The 23,441-nt window shown below is 44.6% G+C and overlaps 1 protein-coding gene across 2 annotated transcripts in view; it reads left to right on the top strand.

Moving 5' to 3' along the window:
• KIF4A (kinesin family member 4A) overlaps positions 1-23,441 on the top strand; it is a 265,297-nt gene that overhangs the window by 4,812 nt on the left and 237,044 nt on the right. For both annotated transcript variants that reach the window (XM_029607255.1, XM_029607254.1), the window contains exon 2: positions 17,489-17,620. In XM_029607255.1, coding sequence (XP_029463115.1) covers positions 17,507-17,620 — 114 coding nt within the window. In that variant the 5' untranslated portion in view covers positions 17,489-17,506. The remainder of the gene's footprint in view (positions 1-17,488; positions 17,621-23,441) is intronic.

The raw sequence follows: 23,441 nt of genomic DNA, 5'->3' as shown, positions 1-23,441 counted from the left end.
TGTATTGAAGTATACTCAGGACAGACGACTGCAATAGCAATGATACTGCAGATTGCTTCCTGCTGCGCACAGGTGGCACATTCCTGCCTGCTCCTCTCGAGAGAGGCAAATAACTCTGGAACGTATACTGATGAGACGATGGAACCTGCAGTGGCCTTCCTCACGGACGCAAGCTCAGACCTGGTGTGCACCTCAGCCAGGGGCATTGCCTCTTTAGTGGCAGCCAGAAGACAACTATGGCTACGGAATTGGTCTGCGGACGATACATCTAAAGCAAATCTCACAAGAATGCCTTTTAAAGGATCTCTCTTGTTCGGAAGCAAACTGGAGAAGTTAGCCAGCAAATGGGGCGAATCCCCAGTGCCTCAGCTACCGGAAGATAGGAGTAAAAGATCTCGGCGTCCCTCCCCCAGAAGAACCAAGGGCAGAGGATTGCAGCGCTTTAGACCCTACAGGAACTCGCAGTTCCAGGCACCTCGTCCCTCTGGAAGGTCCCAGCCCTTTTGGTACAGACAGACCAAGAGGGGAACAGGCCTGGGGGCAAGCTCCAGCCATGCTCCACAATGAGAATGGGCCGACCCATCCACAGGAAGAGGATATAGGGGGTCGACTTGCCCTCTTCTGCCAAAGATGGGTCGAGGTGATGTCGGACAAATGGGTTCTTAAACATCATTCGAGAAGGTTACTCTCTGGAGTTCCGCAGCATCCCTCAAGACAAATTTATGATGTCACCTGCCACTCCCATTCCAAGAGACTGGTAGTAGACACCACTCTAACAAGACTACTCAGTCTGAAAGCAATAACTTCGGTTCCCATGCTCCAACAAAATATGGGGTGCTATTCCATCTATTTTATTGTTCCCAAGAAGGAAGGATCTTTCCAGCCCATCTTGAATCTCAAGAATGTCAACCGTCATTTGTGGGTTCTACGATTCCACATGGAAACTCTTTGCTTCGTAATAATGGCAGTACAACTGGGAGAGTTTCTAACCTCCCTGGACCTTTCGAAGCCTACCTTCACATCCCAGTCCATCAGGATCACCAGTGCTTCCTGCGCTTTGCGATACTGGGTCACCATTACCAGTTCCGAGCACTACCCTTTGGCCTAGCAACCGCCCCCAGAACCTTCACCAAAATCATGGTGGTTGTGGCAGCAACAGTGAGGAAAGAAGGGATCTTGGTACACCCTTACCTGGATGATTGACTAATCAGGGCAAAGTCTTCGGAAGAGAGCTGGCAGGTCACCAGCAGAGTCAAGAGCCTACTGCAGGAACTCAGTTGGGTCTTGAACACGGGCAAGAGCAGTCTGCAGCCCTCTCAATCGCTAGAGTACCTGGGGGCCCATTTCGACACTAAACAGAACAGTCTTCCTCCCTCCCCTGAGGAGAAGGAAACTGATGGAACAATTACGATGCTTGATGACCAATGCACACCCCAAGGTATGGGGACTATCTTCCATTCCTCGGCCTCATGGCATCAACCCTGGAAGTCGTCCCTTGGGCAAGGGCCCATATGCAACAGCTCCAGCGCTCCTTACTGTCACAATGAAACCCACTGTCCCAGGACTACTCAATTCGCCTCCAACTACCAGCAGAGGTACGTTCTCAGCTCCAGTGGTGGCTATAGGAAGACCACCTAAGAGGAGTAAGCCTATCCCCACTGAACTGGATCTTGCTCACCACAGATGTGAGCCTGCGAGCATGGGGAGCCCACTGTCAGCCCAGGGACAATGGAACAAGGAAGAGGCGGAATGGAACATAAACCGCCTGGAAGCTTGAGCAGTCAGACTAGTATGTCTGCACTTCAGCCACAGACTCCGAGGCAAAGCAATTCGAGTAATGTTGGACAGTGTGACAACTGTGGCCTACATCAACTGCCAGGAGGATCCAAGAGCCAGCAGGTGTCTTTGGAGATAGACCCTCTCATGGCATGGGTGGAGATAAACCTACAAGGGATCTCTGCCTCCCACATTGCAGGAAAAGATGTCTCAGCAGACTTCCTTAGCAGAGACCCTGGACCCAGGGGAGGAATGGACACTCGCCCACAGCCTTCCAACTGATAGTAAATTGCTGGAGCCTCCTAGCCATGTACCTACTGGCCACCTGTCTCAGTACCCAGGTCCCTAGGTTCTTCAGCTGCAGACAAGAGCCGCAATTCCAAGGAATGGATGCTCTTGTCCAGACTTGGCCAGTGGAAGACTTACTGTACGCCTCCCCCCCCACCCCCCCATGGCTTCTACTGGGCAGGGTCATCCACAAGAGAACATCAAAGGGGACTAGTTCTACTAGTGGCCCCGGATTGGCCAAGATGACCATGGTACGCAGACATGCAGAGACTCCTTGCAGGGAACACTCTGTGCCTACCTCCCCACAGGGACCTTCTCCGGCAGGGCCCGATGCTCCACGAAGATCCGTCGATTCTCTTATGGTCTGGCCCTTGAGAGGACTCTCCTGAAGAAGCAATTACTCAAAGGCCGTGATTGACACCCTGCTCCGAGCGCGCAAGTTCTCCACATCCCTGTCATACATACAGATCTGGAGAGTATTTGAAGCCTGGTGTGAGGACTATGGGATTCTCCCGTGGACAGCCAAGATTCCCATGATTCTGGAGTTCCTATAGGATGGTATGAAGAAGGGATTATCAATAAACTCCTTCAAGGTCCAAGTACCCGCACTGGCCTGCTTCAGGGCAGAAGTGGACGGTATCCGGCTATCAACCCATCTGGACTTGTCCCACTTCCTGAAAGGGGTTAAACTCTGACCACCCCTAAAGTGGTTGGTGCCTCTATGGCTTCTCAATCTAGTATTAGACTTCCTAGCTGGGGCTTCCTTCAGACCAACTTGCAGTCTGTTACTACACCTCTTAACATTGAAGACAGCATTCCTGGTGGCAATATGTTCAGCTTGTTGCATCTCTGAACTACAGGCTCTATCCTGTCAGGAACCATTTCTTAGGTTCACACCTGGAACCATACAACTGCACACTGTCCCCTCCTTCCTTCCGTAAGTGGTTTCAGAGTTTCACTTGAACCAAACCATTTCGCTACCAGCTCCGGATGAACATAAGGACTCTGAAGACTCGTGCCTTCTTCGCCACCTGAATGTCGGCACACTCCTGATGCAATACCTGGAAAGATTGGAACCTGTGCGCAAAACGGATCGCTTCTTCGTTCTTCACAGCGGGAAGAAACAAGGAGAAGCGGCCTCACGGGTGACCATAACCTGCTGGATCAAAGAAGTAATTTTTTTTTTTGTTTTTTTCTATACCGGTATTCATGTGTACATATCAAATCAGTTTACAATAAAAACAAATGCCAGTCAAAACACTTGCAATTCAATTATAAAAGCAAGAAAGTTAAATACATAATAATTCTAAAATTATAAGCTTGTAAAAATAACTAATTGTAAAACAGTTAAAATAGAGAATTAAAACATAGAATAAAAGAAATAAAATTAAAATTATTAAAATGCTTGAACCAGCCAGGTTTACTTTTTTTTTTTTTTTTTTGAAAGCTTTGATGTTAGGTTCCATACTCAGGTCTGGCTATTGAAAGTGCTCTGTCTCGGACTGAATTCAAATGAGCAGATTTTACTGACTGACAAACTGGATTACTCCCAATTCAATCTAGTTGTTTAGGAAGGGGTTGAAAATGTAGTGATGCTGTAAACCATTCCATTTTTTCATTAGTGATTTGTGGATTAATGAAAGAACCTTATTGATTTCTGTAATCAATGGGTAACCAATGGAGATTTTTTTTAAAGATGGGTGTGATATCAGCTTTTTCTGTATTTGTAAGAAGTCTAGCGGCAGAGTTTTGAAGTAATTAGAGAGTTCTTGTGACATAGGCAGGTAGGCCCAGAAGAAGGGCATTACAATAGTCTAGCTTGGTAAAAAAAAAAAAAAAAGTTCTAAAATCATTCTGGTATAAAAGATGTTTTAGCCTCTTTACAATATTCAATTTAAAATGTCTTTAATACGGTTTGTCCTTTTTTTAAAATTTAGTTCACAATCCAGAATGATCCCAAGGTCTCTAAGAGCCAAAGAAATTGGATACTATTTGGTGACTTCCAAAATTTCAGCTTCCTTTTGCGGACTTAATTTAGGACATATATAGAGGATTTTGGTTTTCTTTGCTTTGGGGGAGAGGCTCATCTGTGTCAAGACTTTGATTGCAGCTAAATAAATGTCCAACAGTTTGAGTAGTGTGTAATGAAGATTTGATAGGTATTAATCTGAACATCGTCAGCATAAATAAAATATGTAAGATTAAGACCAGATAAAAGTTTGCATAAAGGAAGCATGGAAGAAAGTGAGGATCCCTGAGGTACACCATGTAACAAATTAATTTGTTCTGATTCTACATTGTTCAATTTGACTTTGTATGATCTGTTGAAATAAGATTTAAACCATTGTAGCGTAATATCTTTTAGACCTATTTCTTTTAATCTATTCAAAAGGATTGCATGGTTCAGTGTCAAAAGCTGATGAAATGTCTAACATGATCAGAAAATAGCTTTGACTATTGTCAGTGCCTCTCAGCACAACATCTTGTAAAGATACCAGTACTTGCTGTGATGTTTACAGAAACCATATTGAGATGGGAAAAGAATATTGTCTCTAAGTAGTCTGAAAGTTGATTATTTACCACTTTTTCTAATATTTTGGACAAACGAGGAAGATTGGATATGGGTCTTAGATTTGCCAGGTCAGCAATATTCAATTGGGGTATTTTCACAATGGGTTTTACTATTGCACATTTGAGTAAATCAGGGAAAGAACCTTGAATTAGGGATAAATTGACAATGTCAGCAATTGGTCAGGCAATTAAATTGGGAATGGTTTTCAGAAGTTTGATAGGCACTGTATCAATGGGATGTGTAGCAGGATTCAATTTTTTATAATGTTTTAGTTTTCAATTGAGGAGATGGTATCAAATGACCATTCAGCTTCTGGGTTAGATGGTAGGATTATCTGGTTTGACTTGTCTAATTGGATGTTTTCTACTAACTTGAGTTTTTTCACTGAAGTACATGGCAATCTCATTGCATTTTTCAGGTGTGTATTCCTGTAACGTGGGGTTGGTAAATGTATTTGTGAGATCAGCAACATAAGAGAACTTTGGCAGCCTACAAAGAGGCAGGAAAGCCCTTACCTTTACAAGTTAAGGCTCATTCTACGAGGGCCCAAGCAGTCTCTTGGGCAGAAACCAAGCTGCTGTCGCCCGCCGAGATCTCAGGCCGAGACGAGGTCCTCCATATACACCTTTTCCAGGTTCTACCACCTGGTTGTTCAGGCTTGGGAAGATGCAGTATTAAGTGGGCCATGGGCAACCTCCAGCCCTATCCGGGAGTAGCTTTTGTACATCCCATTGATCCTGAGTCCATCTGGCTACACACTAGGAAATGGAGAAATTACTTACCTGATAACTTCGTTTTCCTTAGTGTGGACAGATGGACCTAGCATCCCACCCACGGCTGTCCCAGAAAAGGAGAACCTTGGATAACAAACTTCGAGACTAAGCAAATACGAGTAAGCTGCGGCCTACCCCTAGTTTGACACACATAGCTTGTCCGGTGTCGGCGTTAATTGGTTGAATGCACTGGCGGTCTCCAGTTTGGAAATTAGTTGAACCAGTTCAAATCTTCTCAAGTTTAATCGAGTTATTTAAGCAAACATATCCACAATGGCTTTTTGAAGAGAATACTGAAGAGCTGAGTTTACTGCAGGGGTATATCTAGTTATGTCAGCTTTGAAATCTTGACTGTCTCCCATCTGCTAGCAGAAGAGCACAATACCCATTGTTCCTGAGTTCATCTGTCTACACAAAGGAAAACAAAATTATCAGATAAGTAATTTCTCCACTGCTTTAGATTAGCCCACTGTTTGACAATTATGGTATGTTTGTTTTGATGCATTTTAATAGAATATATTCAAGTTATCTTGGGTGTTTATATGACAAGGTATCATCAAAATAGTTGAGAAAGTAGCTAGAGCAGCAAATCCTATCCTGTGAGCAGGCCAGACATTCCGAAACAAGGGCGACAGTACCAAAAAAAGCAAGTTTGCTTACCGTAAACGGTGTTTCCGTAGATAGCAGGATGAGTTAGCCATGCTGTCTGGGTTTGTCGACGCGACCGGAGTAGGCGGAGCGTCCCTCAGATATTGTCAGTTTTCAACTCTGTGCTTCTGCGCGGTTGTCTTCCTGCGTGAATCAGTTTCTCTCCTCGGTCTCTTTGTAACCAAGTGAGGTGTATGGCCAAAAAGTGTATAATAGGAAAAAAGGGAGGTGGGAGGGATCATATGGCTAATTCATCCTGCTGTTTACGCTAAGCAAACTTGCTTTTTCCCGTCAATAGCAGGGCTGAATTAGCCAAGCTCCTGTGTTGTGTCCGTATAGGTTGTAGTTAAAGAATTAGGATCACAACCCTTGTAAAAGTAGACAGTCCTAAGGCTTGGTAGTAGTTGACAAGGCTGCAGTTCCCAGAGCAGCGTCTATAGCAGCCTGTTTGTCAATATAATAGTGTGACGTGAAATTATGAAGAGGACCAAGTTGTTGCTTTGCAAATGTCCAAGAATGGTACTCGTAAGATGAGCAATTGAGGTTGCTGTCTCACGAATTTGCTGCGCTTTTGGTTTGCTTATAAGTTTTTGGTGGAGCGCTTGTAACAAAATTCGATGCAATAGCATTACCAGTTTGCTATGGTTCGTTTGGAAACTGGTTGACCTGGGTTGTTCGGATTGAAAGAGGAACAACTGACATGGCCTGGATGGAGAGTGAGTTCTTCGCTTGTAATAAGCCAAAGCTCTTTTGCAGTCCAATGAATGTAGCAGCTTGTCCTGGTCATCGAGATGAGGCTTTGGTTTGAAAATTGGTAAGGTAATGGTTTGATTAAGATGAAATGGAGTAACTATCTTAGTAGGAATGATGGGTGGGGTCGCATAGTGACCTTATGGTAAAATTCTTTTGTAATTGCTCCTTTTAGTTTGACCCACTGTTTGACTTCTCCTATTTTCTCCCAATCTTCACGTTCTACCTCCAGGTATTTCCCAATTTCGACAGTCTGTTTTTTTGAAGAATAAAACTCGGGTCTTTGACACTTCCCCGGATCCTATTTGCAATATGAAACCATACTGTTTGATCACTGGTGCTGAGGTGGGCACCCACCCGGACATTAGACATTATCCCCGTTAATGATCACTAGGTCAAGTAAAACTCCCTCCCTCCCTATGGGTTCCATTACAATTTGTTTAAACAGAGGCATGACTATCCCTAAACAAATGCTTTGCTTGGGTCATCCCTGCCAGAACCTCCCACAAATCTTTCCCTGCTGAAAGTGTGCTGTAACTGCATGCAGTTTCTTTTTTCTCCAGTTTATTAATCCCTTGGCTCATTCAGTTTCCATGGCCTCGTCGCTGACTTCCCTTTCTGAGGGTAGTTTGTTCCTTCCTCCTGCTGGAATGAATTCCACCTCTTCCTCTTCATCTCCCTGGGACCCTAGTAGCTCCTCCCCTCCCTGGGCAGATCCTTCTGGCTCTTGCCTTAATTTCTTCCAGGGGAACTGGCCCCTTTCTTGCCACTGGACAATCCAAGGTATCCTACTTTGTTAGGGAGGACTTATCCACTTAGTTGGCTCCCTCCCCACAGAGACACCCCTTTTGTCTCTGCCTTGGGATCCCTTTGAGATATTACTGAAACTGGTGTTACCTATTACTACCCAGGGTTGACAACTTCTCTTCCTTCCCTCTAGTGGGCTGCTGGGCTGGTGTTGAAGGCTTACTCTTTCACAGGTGCTATTAGTCTTGAGCATTACCTTTTGGGAGCATGCCCAGAACTATTTCCAAGGTTATGATAGTGGTTGTAGCAGAGCTCAGAGGATGGGATCCTGGTACACCCATGCTTGGACCACTGGCTGATTTGGGCCAAGAGTGTTGCAGAAACTAGGTCGGATGGTGAACCTGGCCAAGAGCAATCTTCAGCCATCAGAGTCACTGGAGTATCTGTTTGCTTTGACATGAAGCAGGGCAGGATGTTCCTGCCAGAGGGCCATATTAGAAGCTGATGGCACAGGTGTCTATTGACAAACACAATACGTCCAATAGTGTGGTCTTAAGGGCTCTTGTGTCCTCTTCAGTGCACTCTGCTGTCTTGTTGGAGCCCAGTCTCGATTTGGCTCCACCTACTGATGGCGATCTGCAGACACCTGCAGTGGTGGTTTCAAGCAGGTCATCTAAGAAAGGAGGTTTCCCTAAGGTCACAAACTGGCTAGTATTCATGACAGATGTGAGTTTCCAGGGTTGGGGAGCTCACTGTAAGGAGCTGTTAGCGCAAGGGTGCTGGAGTATAGAAGAGTCTAGAGTATGAACTGCTAGAAGCCTGTGCCATCCAGTTGTCATGCTTGCGATTTCTGCGATATGCAGGGTCGAGCAGTTGAATATCTGCCAATACGACAGTAGCTTACATCAGTCACCAGATAGGAGCCAAGAGCCAGCAAGTGTCACAGGAAATAGTCCAGCTGATGGAATGGATAGAAGTGCATCTTCAGATCTCAGCTTTGCACATTGTGGGAAAAGATGATGTAAGAGCAGACTTTCTCAGCAGACAGTCTGGATCCAGGAGAATGGGAATTGTCAAACTAGGTGTTCCAGCTCATAGTGGAACACTGGGGCCTCTTATTTCTGGATCTGTTGGTGGCTTCTTGCAATGTGACGGTTCCTTGCTTTTTCAGTCTCAGGAGAGATAAAGTCCATGGGCATTAATGCCCTTGTACAGAAGTTGCTGGAGGGCAAGCTACTGTATACTCTTCACCTGTAGCCCATGTTGGGCAGAATGACTTGAAGGATTGAGTCACATGAGGGTGGTGCTTCTGGTGGCACCAGATAGACCCAGAAGACTCTGGTATGCAGATCTGCAAAGGCTCCTGGTGGACTCTCTCCTTTCCAGTTTCTGGCTGACAGGAAGTTGCTTTGGCAGGGGGCTCTTCATGAAGATCCAACAGTTTTCTTACTGTATGGTCCTTGAGAGGGCTCAGTTGCTGAAGTGTGGATATTCTATTGTAGTGATTGCTACCTTGCTTCGAGTGAGAGAGTTCTCCACTTCCTTAGCCTATGTGCAGTTTTGGCAAGTGTTTGAGGCTAGGTGTGAAGATCGAGGAGTTCTTATTAGGTTAAGATCCTGCTCATTTTTAAATTTTTGCAGGATGGATTGAGTAAAAGGTTGGCCCTTAATTTTGTTAAAGGTACAGGTGGCGGCTCTTGGCTGTTTTTGAGGTCAGGTGAATGGCGGACCCTTGTCAGCTCATCCAGATGAGGCCTATTTCTTAAAAGGAGTGAAGCATCTTCATCCTCTTTCAGATGCTGGTGCTTTTGTGGAGTCTTAATCTAGTTTTGGATTTTTTTGACAGGCCCCATGTTTTGTCTGATACATAGCCTTTCTTTGAGATTAATAAGCTTGAAAATGATGTTTCTTGTGACAATTTGTGCAGTATGTAGGGTTTCCGAACTGCAGACTCTTTCTTGTTGGGAGCCCTTTCTATGGGTGACTCTGGGGGCGGTACTATTCCTTCCTTTTTGGCAAAAGTGGTCTCTGATTTTCATTTGAATCAGTCAATTTTGCTGCCATCTTTGGAAAAGGAAAGATGCAGAGGAATATTGCCTGTTACATTCTTTGGAAGTCAAGAGGCATATCTTGAGATTTGAAGGTTTCTAAACCTCTCAAAGAGAGATTGCCTGTTTGTTCTCCACAGGGGAAGTAAAGAGGGAGAGCTGGTGTGGGCTACAGTAGCCTGCTGGATTAAGAGGTTGTCACAACTACATGTGGATGCTGAGCAGTTGTTGCCTAGTCGGGTTAGGGCTCATTTCACTAAGACTTAGCAGCGTCATGGGCGGAGGTTAGATTGTTGTCTCCCATCATTTGCCAAGCTGTGACATCGTCCTTACACACCTTTTCCACATGTGGTGGTGTTTGGACCAGAAGTATCCTCCTGCTGTGTTTTGGGAGTAGCTTTGGTACATCCCACTGGTTCTGGATCCACCTGACCATATGTTAAGAGATGGAGAAGTTACTACTTGCCTGATGATTTCCTTTTCTTTAAGGACAGGTGGATCCACCTTCCTGCCTTTGGCTACCAGATGCTTGTGCTGTTGCCTTCCTGCATTGCTGTGTGTTCTAGGGGTTACTGGTAAGTGTTAGTCCAGTACCTAGGCTACTGTTAAACTTTGAGCTCTATCTTTTCCTGTTGGCTGAGTGCTGGAATGGTTGTCTGTTAATCAAGCTTTGTTAGTTTGTCCACAGTTGGCTTTTGCAGAGAATACTGGCGGGTGACATCAACCTGCCAGTATCAGGCACACACCCAATAGGAAAAGAGAGCTGAAGTGTGTGTGTCCCACTGGTTTTGGATCCATCTATCTTTAAAGCAAAGGAAATTATCAGGTAAGTTGTAACTTCTATCTTTTTTTTTTTTTTAATAAAACCACTTACTGAGGCAGTGCAAAGACAGTTTGCTCTTTTCCTTGGCTGAAGTGCATCCCTTATTTTTCCTGCGTCCTGCGCACAGCATCCCAAATGCTACTACTGCTGCTGGCTTGGTAGCTCTCTTCTCCCCAGTGCTAGACTCCAATTGCTGCAGGCGTGACAGTGAGCATTGGCATTCCTTGACATCTTAGCAGCGGAGCCATGGTCAGCACCATCCAAGCCTTACTCCATAAGCTCTGAGACCAGTTTAACATTGTGATTTGTCTTCAAACTTGGATGAGAGGCCCATTTTCTTGTACTGATTCTCCCAGTACTCAATGAGGATCTGTTAACTTTAATATCTGACAGGCCTTTGTCTCCAGTAAGCCAATCCGCTCAAGCTATGCAACAATCAGTCATCAAAAATCTATTTTCCTCTCTGTCCTCAGGTGCCATCACCTACTTTGTCACACTCTGTGGCTCCAGTGAATGGCAGGGACTCCCCAGCATATGATGTGCAGGTGCTGGGTCAGAGTCCACTTCATTCTAAGACTCCAAAACACAGGGAAGAGCCGGCTTCTCCATGGCACAGGATCCTCTTCCTGCAGACTCTCCCGCTTTGGAATACCAACAGAATGGGTTCCGGCCTCCCTCACCTTCCAGTTCCACAGTTATATCTTCTCATCTTCTGGAGGAACCTCTAGAGCAGTCTTCCTCCCCCAGAGGACATTTCATACTTCAGATTTGGAGAGATGTTTGCAACCCTATTGAAAATAATGGCTAGGAAGATACCTGATCCTCACGCAGAAGTATTCTGAATTTTAAGAATACGCGAGGTGCCTGCGGATCCTTCTGCTTTACCTTCCCATACGATTCTAGACAATCATATACTAAAGTCTTGGGAGATTCTATCTTCAGTTTTGCTGGTATCCAGGAAATTGTATTTGAAGTTCTGTCTTCAGAAGTCTCCCACTTAGTGGTGATCTTGCTTACATACCCCCCACAGAAATCTAAGGGCAGCAAACAAAGCACTGCTAACTATTCCGTCAGTCAAAACAGCCAGATTAACACAAGTAAGGGACAGGGCCCTATCCCTAGCAGGACCGATAATATGGAACACCATGCCGGTAGAAATCAGATTGGAAAGAGACATCAAAACATTCAGAAAAAATTTAAAAACATGGCCATTTAAGCAAGCATACCACAAAGAGAATCAAGAGTAGAACCCAGGGAACTGTTAGATGCGGTCAAGCAAACACCCACACAAACACACTCCTTCCTTCTTAGTGTGTCTTCTCTCCTATATTCTAATTTCTTCCTTTATCTTAAACAACAAAACTAAAGTTAAATAACACCAAACTTTTAGCAGAGTTAGAAAAACTAGACATAAGTTATAACACTCACCAAATAGTATTTATTATGATATGTTACAGTATTTTTGATGGCACCTGTTTAAGAGTTAGAATTCTAGACACTTTATTCAACATAGTTTTTGTGCCTTATTGTGAACCGTTGTGATGGCACCCGCTTAACGACGGTATAGAAAAGATTTTAAATAAATAAGTAAATAAATATGCGTCCGTAGTGATTGAGTCTGTGATAAAGCAAAAAAGTCCAAACTACACTCAAACACCACCAGGGAGAGAACACAAGATTCTAGACTACTTTGGGAAGAAAATCTTCCAAAGTGCCATGTTAACCTCTAGGATCCAACAGCACCAATTTTATATCTTCACAAGTGCTTGCAGTTTCTGAAGCAGTTTGTCAGATCAGAAGTGGAAGAGCAGATAACCTTCATCCACTAATAGATCTTGAAGAGGGAGTTGTCATCTGCTTAGGGCAGTATACAAATCTTTCAACACGTCCTCTAAAACATACATTACTGCGATTTTGGCACATTGCATGGCTTGGCTGAAGGCTAGCAGTATAAGGGAAGATGTTCACAAACTAGTGAACCGTCCCTGTCTGGGAGACAACTTATTTGGAGACAAACTGAGGGAGACAGTCTCACAAATTAAGGAACAGAATGTGGCTGTACAAGCCTTGTCAACCTCTCTATAGAGGTTCTTGGAACATCCAAGCACTATCACCCCCAGTGCTTTAAGTACTATCAAAACATTAAGAGCAGTTCCCGACATATTGATTAGTCTTACCAACAGCCACGAATACAGCCTCAGCAGTCATAACTGAGAAATCGCCCTCATGACCGTAGGCAACAAACCAGCACAGCCAGCTGAACTGAAACTGGCACAATCTTTTTGAGCCAGGAACATCACAGCCCACCCCTCCAGTCGGAGGCCAACTGTTCCATTTTTATGTGGAATGGGGGGAGATTGCAACAGATTAGTGGGTTCCATGCATTATCCACTATGGATATTGCTTAGATTTTAAGATGCTCTCTGAGATCCCTTATTCCCCAACTCTTCAGCAACACCATTTGCAGACTCAAGCATTGCAGCAGGAGATTCAAAAGCTGTTATAAAGAGCTGTCAGATTCCAGAATAGAATATCTCTACAGGATTCTACTTCTGTTTCTTCCTCTGTGTTCAGAGGGGGGAGGTAGTCTGTCCCATATTGGACTTCCATTCTCTCAAACACCTGCGAAAAGAGATTCAAAATGTCTCAAGTCGATTCTACCTTTCATACAACCGAAGGATCGAAGATGCTCATATTTGCATTCTGATCCATCTTTCTTGTTGGCAGGACCAATGTTTCAGAATGAGTTCAGCGCATTACTAATTTAGGTCTCCCCTTTTGATCTCTCGTCCACCCCCAGAGTTAACAATGTATGGCTGTGGCTCATCTACATTGCTATGGAATCTGAATTTTTCCTTCTGGACGACTGATAGTTTCTCCCATTCCAGCATTCCTATGGAGCAATTTGCAGAAGACTGTTCAGTGCCTGGAAGGTCTTGGATATCTAATCAATTACAAAAACTAGATTTTCCAGCCCACCCAAGTCACAGTTCATAGGAGCAAGAATAGACTATCCAGATGAGGGCTTTCTTACTGTAAGACAGGATTCAAAGAATTTAACATTGCGGTCAATCTTTACTTCAGATGTCTGTTTTGGCACATCAGGTGTTAACCCTGTTGGGACACATGGCAGCCGTTCATGTTTTTGTTCCACACTTGTCTTAATATAAGAAGATTGCAGTAGGGTTTCAAGGGCCAATGATTGTAGTATTTGCAACTACTAGCATTCAGAATCATGATGACAATCTCCATGAAAAGACGCTTTGTTGATTGCAGGAAAATTTAACAGAAAGGGCATCTTTGTGTCTCTCCACATCAGCTAATTCTGACCACCGATGCCTCTGCAAGGTTGGGGAGCTCACCTGTTGCAAAAGATATAATTTACTAGAGCTCTGGGTGATGAGGAACAATCTGGTTGCATTTGAACATCTCCTTCAGAAAACATTCATAATGATCCATATGGACAACCAGGTGGCTGTTTTACATAAACAAGCAAGGAGGGGTCCAGTTCATGGATACTGTGCAGAGAAGCAGTTTGGATCTGGGAGTCTGCCATTGTCCACTCAATTTTCCTTCAGACAACCTATCTTCTGGGTCTTGCAAATGTGGTGGACTGCCTAGAGTATTTTATCCATAACAGTGGTCTGTAAATCAGTTGACAATCTTGAGTGGGGCTTAACGGGAAAGTATGAAAGTTTTACACCATTTAACCCAATTGGTGCAGGGAGGCTCCAGATGCCTTCCTCATTTCATGGGCAATGGACTCTATGCTGCTCCAATTCGTCTAATCTCTTGAACAATACATAAAATGTTTCATGACTGAGTTTGTCTGATTTATGTCGCTGAGGCATCTGTGGTATGCATATCTTGTATAATATTCCATAAGCAAGCAGATCCCTCTGTCAGGTCCCACTTCTTCTGTTTCAGGAAAAAGGGTGGCTTATTCATCTGCTCAGTCTTCTCTTAATCTGATTGTATGGATGCTGAGCACAAAAGTATAAGGAGATTACATCTCCAAACTCAAATACAAAATGTTTTAATAGCTTCAAGGAAACCTTCAACTCGTGGCAACTATGCCCTTAAATGGACTAGTTTTCCTGTGAGTCACCCCCTCTTTTTTTTTTATTTTTATGTAATCTAAATATAACACAATTTCTTGTTACAGAAAAGGTGTATATAAGGTAAATACATTGCTTATGAACAATTACATAAGACATTACATATATATATACATACACCTAAATTTTAAAGGAAATAGGGGAAATCAAGAAAAGAGTAGAAAACTGAGGAAGCAAGCTGTGCTAAATATCAATAAGCTGATATATGCAAGAGTATCTAAGTATGAGTTCAAGAAAACCCAAAGCTGTGAAGGTTCAAAGAAAACAGAATTAGTGTTAAGATGTTTAATCAAACACAGGGATATTGTAAAATAAACTGGGTGCCCTTTGTCTGAGATCAGAGGTTTTGTCAAACTTTTTCCTACGCTCTTGAGTCGACCTAGTTATATCAGGATAAATCCACAATTTGACCATAAAATGTAGTAATTTGTTACGAAGATATCTAAATACGTTATTTCTATCAACCGAAAAGGAAAGACACCAACAAAGTGGCTCTAGTAATCTAACTCTTGCATAATTCAAGAATATTAGTCAAGAGTTAAATCTTGAGACCGATTTCCACTGGCAGCATCTTGAACTTGTGGGAAAAAAATGCCTTTGTAATAGGCATAACAGGAGCAGGTATCTTAAGCACAGAGGATAAATAGTTCTTAAAAAAAATTCTATAGGTGATATCAATTTAATAAAGGGGAAATTCAAAACTCAAGTTCAGACCGCTCAGTTTTCAATATTTTAACTTTAGTGTAAATCATTCTGAACCAAGCCATTTTTAATTTTTTCTACTGAAGCAATACGAGATTCCAAAATTTCCATTTTCCCCACTGAGATTGAACTTGTTTTTCCATGGCCAGAATTTGGTGATTTATTGTCCAAAGAAAGTTTTTAGTTAATGAAGAAATAGAAGTCTCAAGAGACCAGAGCATTCTGAAGCGCTTCTAGTGTTATAACAGAAGGCTTTTCCAGCAAAGATTTCACAGCCAGGGTTCCCTGTACCACATCCCCCTAGACACCAATACAGAAACCTGCCCCCAAGATCTCAAAAGGGGCCGGCATCAAGGCCCCTGCCGGGAGAGCCAACCACACACAACAACCTCTCCAACAGGAATGCAGTTCACTGTAACGGAGGATAGTGCAGGCCCTCAGACTTCCTCCTTGTCGGTCCCCTCTAATACCAGTATCACCAAGCTTACCCCTTGTGGAGCTGGAAGAATCACGGGATGTTCCCTCGACTCCTGATGGAGAGGTGAAGGTGTAATTGGCGCACTGGGGCTCAAAGATCTCCTCTGCCAGTGAGTTTGTATTTCTCATGCCAACTCTGGCTTCTTTTTCCAGGAGCGAATGCCTCTGCAGAGTCATCCCTTCAGTGCTTCACCAACACAGTTGCTAATGTATTTGCATGATTTATTAAGGGAAGGTCTAGCAACTTTCCTCTATTGGAATGCATCTTAGTGTGATTGTGGCCTGTCACGACAGGGATGCAGACTTATCCATTGCAGTTCACCCACTCATACCACGATTTATGAAGGTCTTCTAAGGCCACCACTACAAAAGCCTCCAATTCTGTGGGACATAAACAAGGTCTTGACATATTTAATGAAAGATCCATATGAATTGATTCAGTTAGTCCCTTTTAAAATTTTTAACCTGGAAGGGTACTGTTCTTTGTAGCGGTCACTTTAGCAAGGAGGATCAGTGAACTACAGGCCTTAGTACATTTTGAACCTTATCTTCAATTCTTCCAAGAAAGTGGTTCTTTGTACTCATCCTAAATTTCTATCTAAGGTGATGTCAGCATATCACATGAATCAGACCATTACACTTCCAACCTTTTATCCAAAGCCACACAAGAATGAAAGAAGCTCTTGCATACACTGAACTGTAAAAGCTTTACATATTACAAAACAGTACTCTAGCATAGGAAATCTTCACAACTTTTCATATCTTTTGATCCAAATGTTCTAGGGAAAGCGGTAACAAAGAGAACAATGTAACTGGATTTCTGCTTACATTCGACACTACCAATCTACATCCTCCTTATATGGATCAACTGGAGCTCACAAAGTGAGAGCTACAGCCACTTCAATAGCACACCTGCATAATGTGCCCATTGAAGACATGTGCAAGGTGGCCACAGGGGTCATCAATTCATACATTCACATCCCACTGTTTGGACCAGCTTGTTGCTTCAGACAGTGCAGTGGGACGAGTAGTCTTAACAATATAATTAAATTTGTCCACCAGGAAGATGGGTTGTGTTTTTTTTTTTTTTTTTTTTATAAATAAAGCTGTTACACTAAATCAACCATTACAACCCTAAGCTTGGGATTCCCCAGACAGCATGGCTAATTCAGCCCTGCTTATTGTCTGAAAAAAGCAAGTTTGCTTACTGTAAATGGTATCTTCTGTAGATAGGATGAATTAGCCATGTGAGCCCTCCCTCCTCCCTGGACAGATCCTTTATCCTGACAGCCTGAGCTTCACTAAATTAATGCTTTATTACAGATTGAGGAGGAACTTATCTAACACGTGATGTGCTGTTGGATAATGTCGACCCAGACAGAGTAGATAATTCATTCTACTATCCACGAAAAACACTGTTTATGGCAAGCAAACTTGCTTGACACTGTGTGTAGTTTGCCTGTGTCCAGGATGGCCAATTTACATGGGTAAATAGGAAGGGAAAGTTTCAAGAGCTGTTTCTCTTCTCAACTATGGATTACTTTGGCAACACACACACAAATTGACATGGCTATAATTTTTTTTTTTGAGTGGCCAGTAGACCTAATTTGGGAGGGATGGGTGGGGCCAGGGAGGAGGGTTTTGTGATGGGGGTGGGGAGAGAAAAGGGGAGCCGGCATGCTTAGTCCATGTCTAGTGCCTGAGGTTAGGGGTGAGTTTCCGGTATGTACCTGATTCTAACATATGCGGTGATATTTCCCTGCTAGGATCTGGTGGCTTGGAAGATGAAGGATGAAGGGATTCCTGTCCGTGTTGCCCTCCGCTGCCGACCATTAGTGCCTAAGGAGTTAAGTGAGGGCTGTCAGTGCTGCCTTACATTTGTACCTGGTGAGCCTCAGGTGAGTGGCTGGCATTGTGAATCTCAGACCTTGCTGATATGGGAAGTTCTCAGGGGACAAGCAGGATGGTAGCCCTTGCACATGTGACATCAGAGCCCCGATGCGGAAAACTTATGTCAAAGTTTCTAGAGCTTTGATTAGGCATTCTGAGCATGCCCATATGTCCATGTGGGGGGTCTCTTCAGTCTCTTTCTACAGAGCTGTAAGCTTTGTGGTCTGAGCTCACTTTGGCTGTTTCTGGACTAGTGGGAAAAAGTCTGTCTTCAGTTTTTGTTTTTGTGTTTGTTTTTTTTTTTTTTTTTTTTAATTCCATTGACCCATCCCTCTTGGTGCCTCACTGGAGTGGTGTTCAGCATTTCTAGTAAGTTTCCTTTTGTGGTAGATTTCCCCTGCGGCAGCAGTACCCCGGTGTCTGTGGCCATTGACAGCCACAGCCATTTAGTGTCTATGGCCCTTTTTCTTTTGTTCCATCACAGCCATATCTGGTTTTAGTCAATGCCCCTGGTGCCCGAGGATCATACCCATTAAGGATCCTTATGAGATGTCCTCTGCCTGGGGGTATCACATGATGCCCGGTGTTGTCGCTTGTGTGCCCAAATGACCCCAAAGGGATGTCTGCCTCAACTCGAAAAGATGGATCAGCTCTTCAGGTTGAAGTCCAAGCCATTGGAATCGATGGACCTTGGAGCCACACTGATAAATGCCATCGACATTGGCAGGACTGTTGGTGCTGTTGGCAGATAGACTATGGTCAGTCTCTGGTGTCCCTAGCATCAGTAGCATTTAAGACTAATCTTCTCCGAGCCAAGGACACCGGGTTTGTCTTTGGCCCTGGCACTGGAGAAAGACAGGGCAGAGCATAGAGGGAAGCCTAAGTATCAGCACTGGTTCCCGTCGATGCACATGCCAGGCATGGGGATGCACAGACAATTGCCACAATGCCCCAAAGCGACAACCACTGTGAGGAGGGCCCATCCTTTATTGGTGCCGAATGTCTGTGATGGTCACTACTGGTCCTGTTGCCAGTTGCTAGATCACCTTGTGGATCTAAAGATCTGGCCACCCTTCCTTCCTTCCTCCCAGTCAGTGTTGGCGTCAGCAATGTTTGAGGAGCTGGAGCATCAAATCCAGCTGGCAGTGGATTAGATACTGCCAGGGCATTGGGCTTGTGGCACTGAAGGCACCAGAACCAGTGCTGCCAGTCATCCTACTACTGCTGGAGAAGCTCAACATGCTCATTGCAATACTGACCCAGCTGGTGCCAGTTTCCAGGAGGGAACCAGTGCCCGGCAGAGGATGCCAGGCACAAAATGCTTGATCCACCAGTTTATGGAGCCTTCTAAGGACTAGGGGGCATTCCATGAGGTTAGCAAGTAGCCCATTTAAGACTAATCGGAGAAAATTCTTTTTCACTCAACGCACAATAAAGCTCTGGAATTTGTTGCCAGAGGATGTGGTTAGTGTAGTTAGTGTAGCTGGGTTCAAAAAAGGTTTGGATAAGTTCTTGGAGGAGAAGTCCATTAATGGCTATTAATCAATTTTACTTAGGTAATAGCCACTGCTATTAATTGCATCAGTAGCATGGGATCTTCTTAGTGTTTGGGTAATTGCCAGGTTCTTGTGGCCTGGTTTGGCCTCTGTTGGAAACAGGATGCTGGGCTTGATGGACCCTTGGTCTGACTCAGCATGGCAACTTGTGTTCTTATGTTCTTAGGGTGGCAGTCCTGATATACAAGATCTTTCAGTTGCTGCTGAGGATATGGGAACACCCCCTCAAAGTGCCTCCTGTTAAGAAGGCAGACGGGTCTACCTTGTCCAGAAGGCTGCCAGATTCAGTAAGCATCAGCTGCCTCACCAGTTGGTCTAATCCATCTTCAAGAGGACCAAGTGCTCTTGGACCTATTCCTTGGCACCCTGGAGAAGGACTACAGAGTAGTGGATGCTCTTGGAAGGAAGTTGTTCCAAGGCACCATGCTTATTGCCTGCATCTCTGCCTACCAGCACTATATGAACCAGTACTTGGACATCTGGAACCAAGTACAGGAGGTGGCTGAGTAGCTGCCTCAACAGCAGCAAGACTATCTCGTGTCGCTGGTGTAAACGTCTGCAGTGCAGAAAACACAAAATCTGTGTGACCAATGTCCTTGAAATGGCATCAAGAATCTCTGCAGTGGGAATTGGCATCTGCAGAACAGCATGGCTGCAGGTCTCTGATCTCTGGATGTACAGGAACGACCGTCATCATGTACTAGAGAATCTCTTCAGAGATAGGGTGAGGGATGCTGTGGCCCAACTTTGGGACCATCATGAGACCCTCTAACTCTCTGCCAGTACGCCATACCTATCCTCATCTAGGAGGCCGTCACCAGGGCCAAGGAAGTCCTTTTTTTTGCCAGAGAAAATACTAGCCTCACTTTCCTCACTCCCCTCAACATAGAGGCTGCCCCATTCAGCTACTCGGTCTACTCTGGGGATGGGGTTTTGACTGGGCCAAAGGGAGCTTAAGCCAGCTGCCCATACCTGTGACGATTGACTCTCCGGTCGGGGGCAGGGTGTGGTTCTTTGCGACCTGGAGGCACAGTATAACTGCAGACCAGTGGGTTCTTTCCATCCACCAAGGGTACCAATTGAATCTATTGGGTGTCCAGCCAGTAGTGCATCAGGAGGTGCTACTAGTGGAGCTTTTCTCCCTCTTATCGGTCAGAGTGGTCAAGCCAGTACCACCTGGGCAAAGAGGGCAGGGGTTCTACTCTAGGCAGTTTCGGATTCCAAAAAAACAGGAGAATTCCATCCCATGCTAGACCTAAGCATTTCCAGTACGGAGTGTTTCCATTCAGGCTCACGTCCATCCCACGGGTCTTCACAAAATGCTTGGCCATGGTGGTGGTGCACCTCTGAAGACTGGGAGTGCATGTCTTCCCATATCTGGATAGTTGACTGGTCAAGAGCACGTTTCAGGCAAGGGCCATCAGGTCCATGTGCTTGACCAGTCACTAGGGTTTGTTCTGAACTATCCAAACTCCCATTTCAGCCAGTCACCTCAATTGGACTTCAAAGGAGCATGGCTAGATACGGATCAGGCTTAGGCCTTTCTGCCTCGCCGGAAGGATGTTGCCTTGGCAACCATTGTGGCAGAGATTCAACAGAGCCAGCAGATGTCAGCCTGGCACAAATTGACTGTTGGGTCATAGGACCTCAACTGTCTGTTACTCCCTTGGCATGTTCACACATGCACAGAGCCCAGTGGATCCTGAGGTCACAGTGGTGCCAGGCCATTTGAACCTCCAGGATTGCATCCAAGTCACCCTGTTTCTCCAGGACTTATTTATGGTGGCATGTACTTTCCTATCTGGAACAAGGGATCTTGTTTTTTAGTCTCCCCACTCAAATAGTCCTAACCACAGATGTATCCACACTGGGGTGGGGAGCATATGTAGCTGGGCTTAGTACCCAGGGTCTCTGATACTCAAGAACATTCTTGTCAAATCAACTTCCTGGAGCTTTGGGCGATCAGGTACACACTATCTGCTTTCAGAGATGAGTTGTCCAACAAAGTTGTTCTGATGCAGACTGACAACCAGGTAGCCATGTAGTATGTTGTCAAGCAGGAAGGCATGGGATTGTACCTCGTGTCAGGAAGCAGTCCAGATATGGTCAAGGGCCCACAGGATGATGCTCAGGGCCTTGTACCTGGCTGGGATGGAGAACCTGGTAGCAGACAGGCTGCGTTGAGCCTTCAGACCCCCATGAGTGGTCCCTGGACTAGGGGGTAGCAAATCATATATTCCACTTCTGGAGAACCTGAACGTAGATCTGTGCCGCCCCCGCAACAGGAAGGTTTTTCTGTTCTGCTCTCTGTACAGGTCAGACAAACCAGCCTGATGCCCTCGCCTGTCAGTGGGGCAGGGCCTTCTGTACATGTATCCTTAGATTCCCTTATTGGTAAAGACACTTGAAACTTCGAGGGCAAAGGGACTATGATCCTCATAGCCTCTCATTAGTAGACAGGTCTGGTTTCCACTCCTATGGGAGTTGTCCATCCAGAAACAGTCTGGGGACTTCCCCAGATCTCATCACGCAAAACCAAGGTGGGTTGCGGCATCCCCAGACCATGTCACTCACAGCCTGGATATTGAGAAGTTAATTCTGCAGTCAATCTTTCAGTGCCTGTTCTTCAGGTCCTGGTAGCTTCTAGAAAGCCTTTCACTAGAAAGTCATATGGACTGAAGTAGGTTTTCTGTATGTTAGCAGATGGCCCTAGATCCGTTCTACTGCCTTCCACAAAAACTGCTTGATTACCTTCTGCCCCTATTGGAAACTGGCTTAAAAACCAACTCTGCTATAGTTAATCTTAGTGTGATTGGCGCACACCACCAAGGTGCAGATAGTACACCCATCTCTGTATAGCCTATAGTTGTATGTTTTCATGCGGGGCCTGCTTCAATTGAAGCTTCCCTAAGGCCTCTCACTGTGTTTTGGGACCTCAGCTTGGTGTTAGCTCAGCTGATAAAAGCTCCTTTTGAGCTGCTGCACACCTACGAACTGAAGTAGCTGGAAGGTCATATATTTTTGTTGGTCACTTCAGCTCATAGGGTCAGCAAGCTCTTGGCCTTAGTGACTTAGCCATCTTATATTAGCTTTATCACATCCAGGTGGTCTTGTATGCACCCTAAGTTCCTGCCTAAGGTGGTGACTGATTTTTCATCTTAACCAGTCAATCATCCTGCCAATATTCTTTCCCAGGCCCCATTCACTCCAAGGCAAACGAGCACTGCACAGTTTGGACTGAAAGCGAGCCTTAGCTTTCTATCTGGAGAAGACAGAAGCCCATACGGTCCCAGCCTTTGTTTCTTTTGATAAGAATAGGTTGGGCTTTGCCATTGCCAAAAACAGTATCCATTTGGATAGCGGACTGCATCTCATTCTGTTATGCCCATGCGTGACTACATCGTGGGGGTCATGGCAAGGCTCATTGTCAAAGACATAAAACGGGAGAAACATAACAGTGCAAAACTAATTACAAGTCAATTATCAATATTTTAAGTAGCATGAGGCAGTGGCATTTGATAAGGTAAAGCAGGCGTTCAGTATATATGGAGAAAAGCTGATTGAGGAGAGGGGGAGGGGGGAAATTAGGAAGCTAGTTAAATGCCTGTTGGAATAGCCAGGTCTTTAATTGTTTTGTGAACATATGTGAATTTGGTTCCAAGAGTAAATTAGGAGGTATTGAGTTCCAAATTGAGGGTCCTGCAATAGACAGTGCCCGATCTTTTGTGGAGGCAAGGTGTGAGTTTGGGTGTAGGTGTATGTATGGTCCCTTTGTAGGTAGGTCTGTTGGGGTGAAAAAGTCATTCATCCAGTTGAGGTCCTGGTTGTACAGGGTTTTGTGAATGATAGTGAGACTTTTGTAGAGGATTCTGAATGAGCCAGTGGAGATCTTCTAGGATGGGAGTGATGTGGTCCATTTTGTGTGTATTGGTGAGGATTCTGGCTGCAGCATTCTGTTGCATTTGGAGTGCTTTGGACGAGTTGGAGGCCTAACAGGAGGAAGTTACAATAGTCTGTTTTTGAGAAGATGAGGGCCTGGAGAACAGTGTGGAAGTCATTAAAGTAGAGGGGTCTGAGTTTCTTAAGTACATGAAGTTTGTAGAAACATTCTTTGGTATTTATGAATTTTTTAAAGTTAAACTGATTATCTATGATGACTCCCAGGTTTTGTGAATTTTGGAAGAAATAGGGTGCATTGGGGTTAGGGGTTGTTTGTGAGGAAGTTGATTAAATTGTGTGATATGAGGAGGAGCTCTGTTTTTGCAGTGTTGAG

Source organism: Rhinatrema bivittatum, chromosome 6, assembly GCF_901001135.1.
Source record: "Rhinatrema bivittatum chromosome 6, aRhiBiv1.1, whole genome shotgun sequence".
NCBI classification, from domain to species: domain Eukaryota; kingdom Metazoa; phylum Chordata; class Amphibia; order Gymnophiona; family Rhinatrematidae; genus Rhinatrema; species Rhinatrema bivittatum.
Note: the sequence above shows the minus strand (reverse complement) of the source record. Positions and strands in the feature narration are given on the sequence as shown.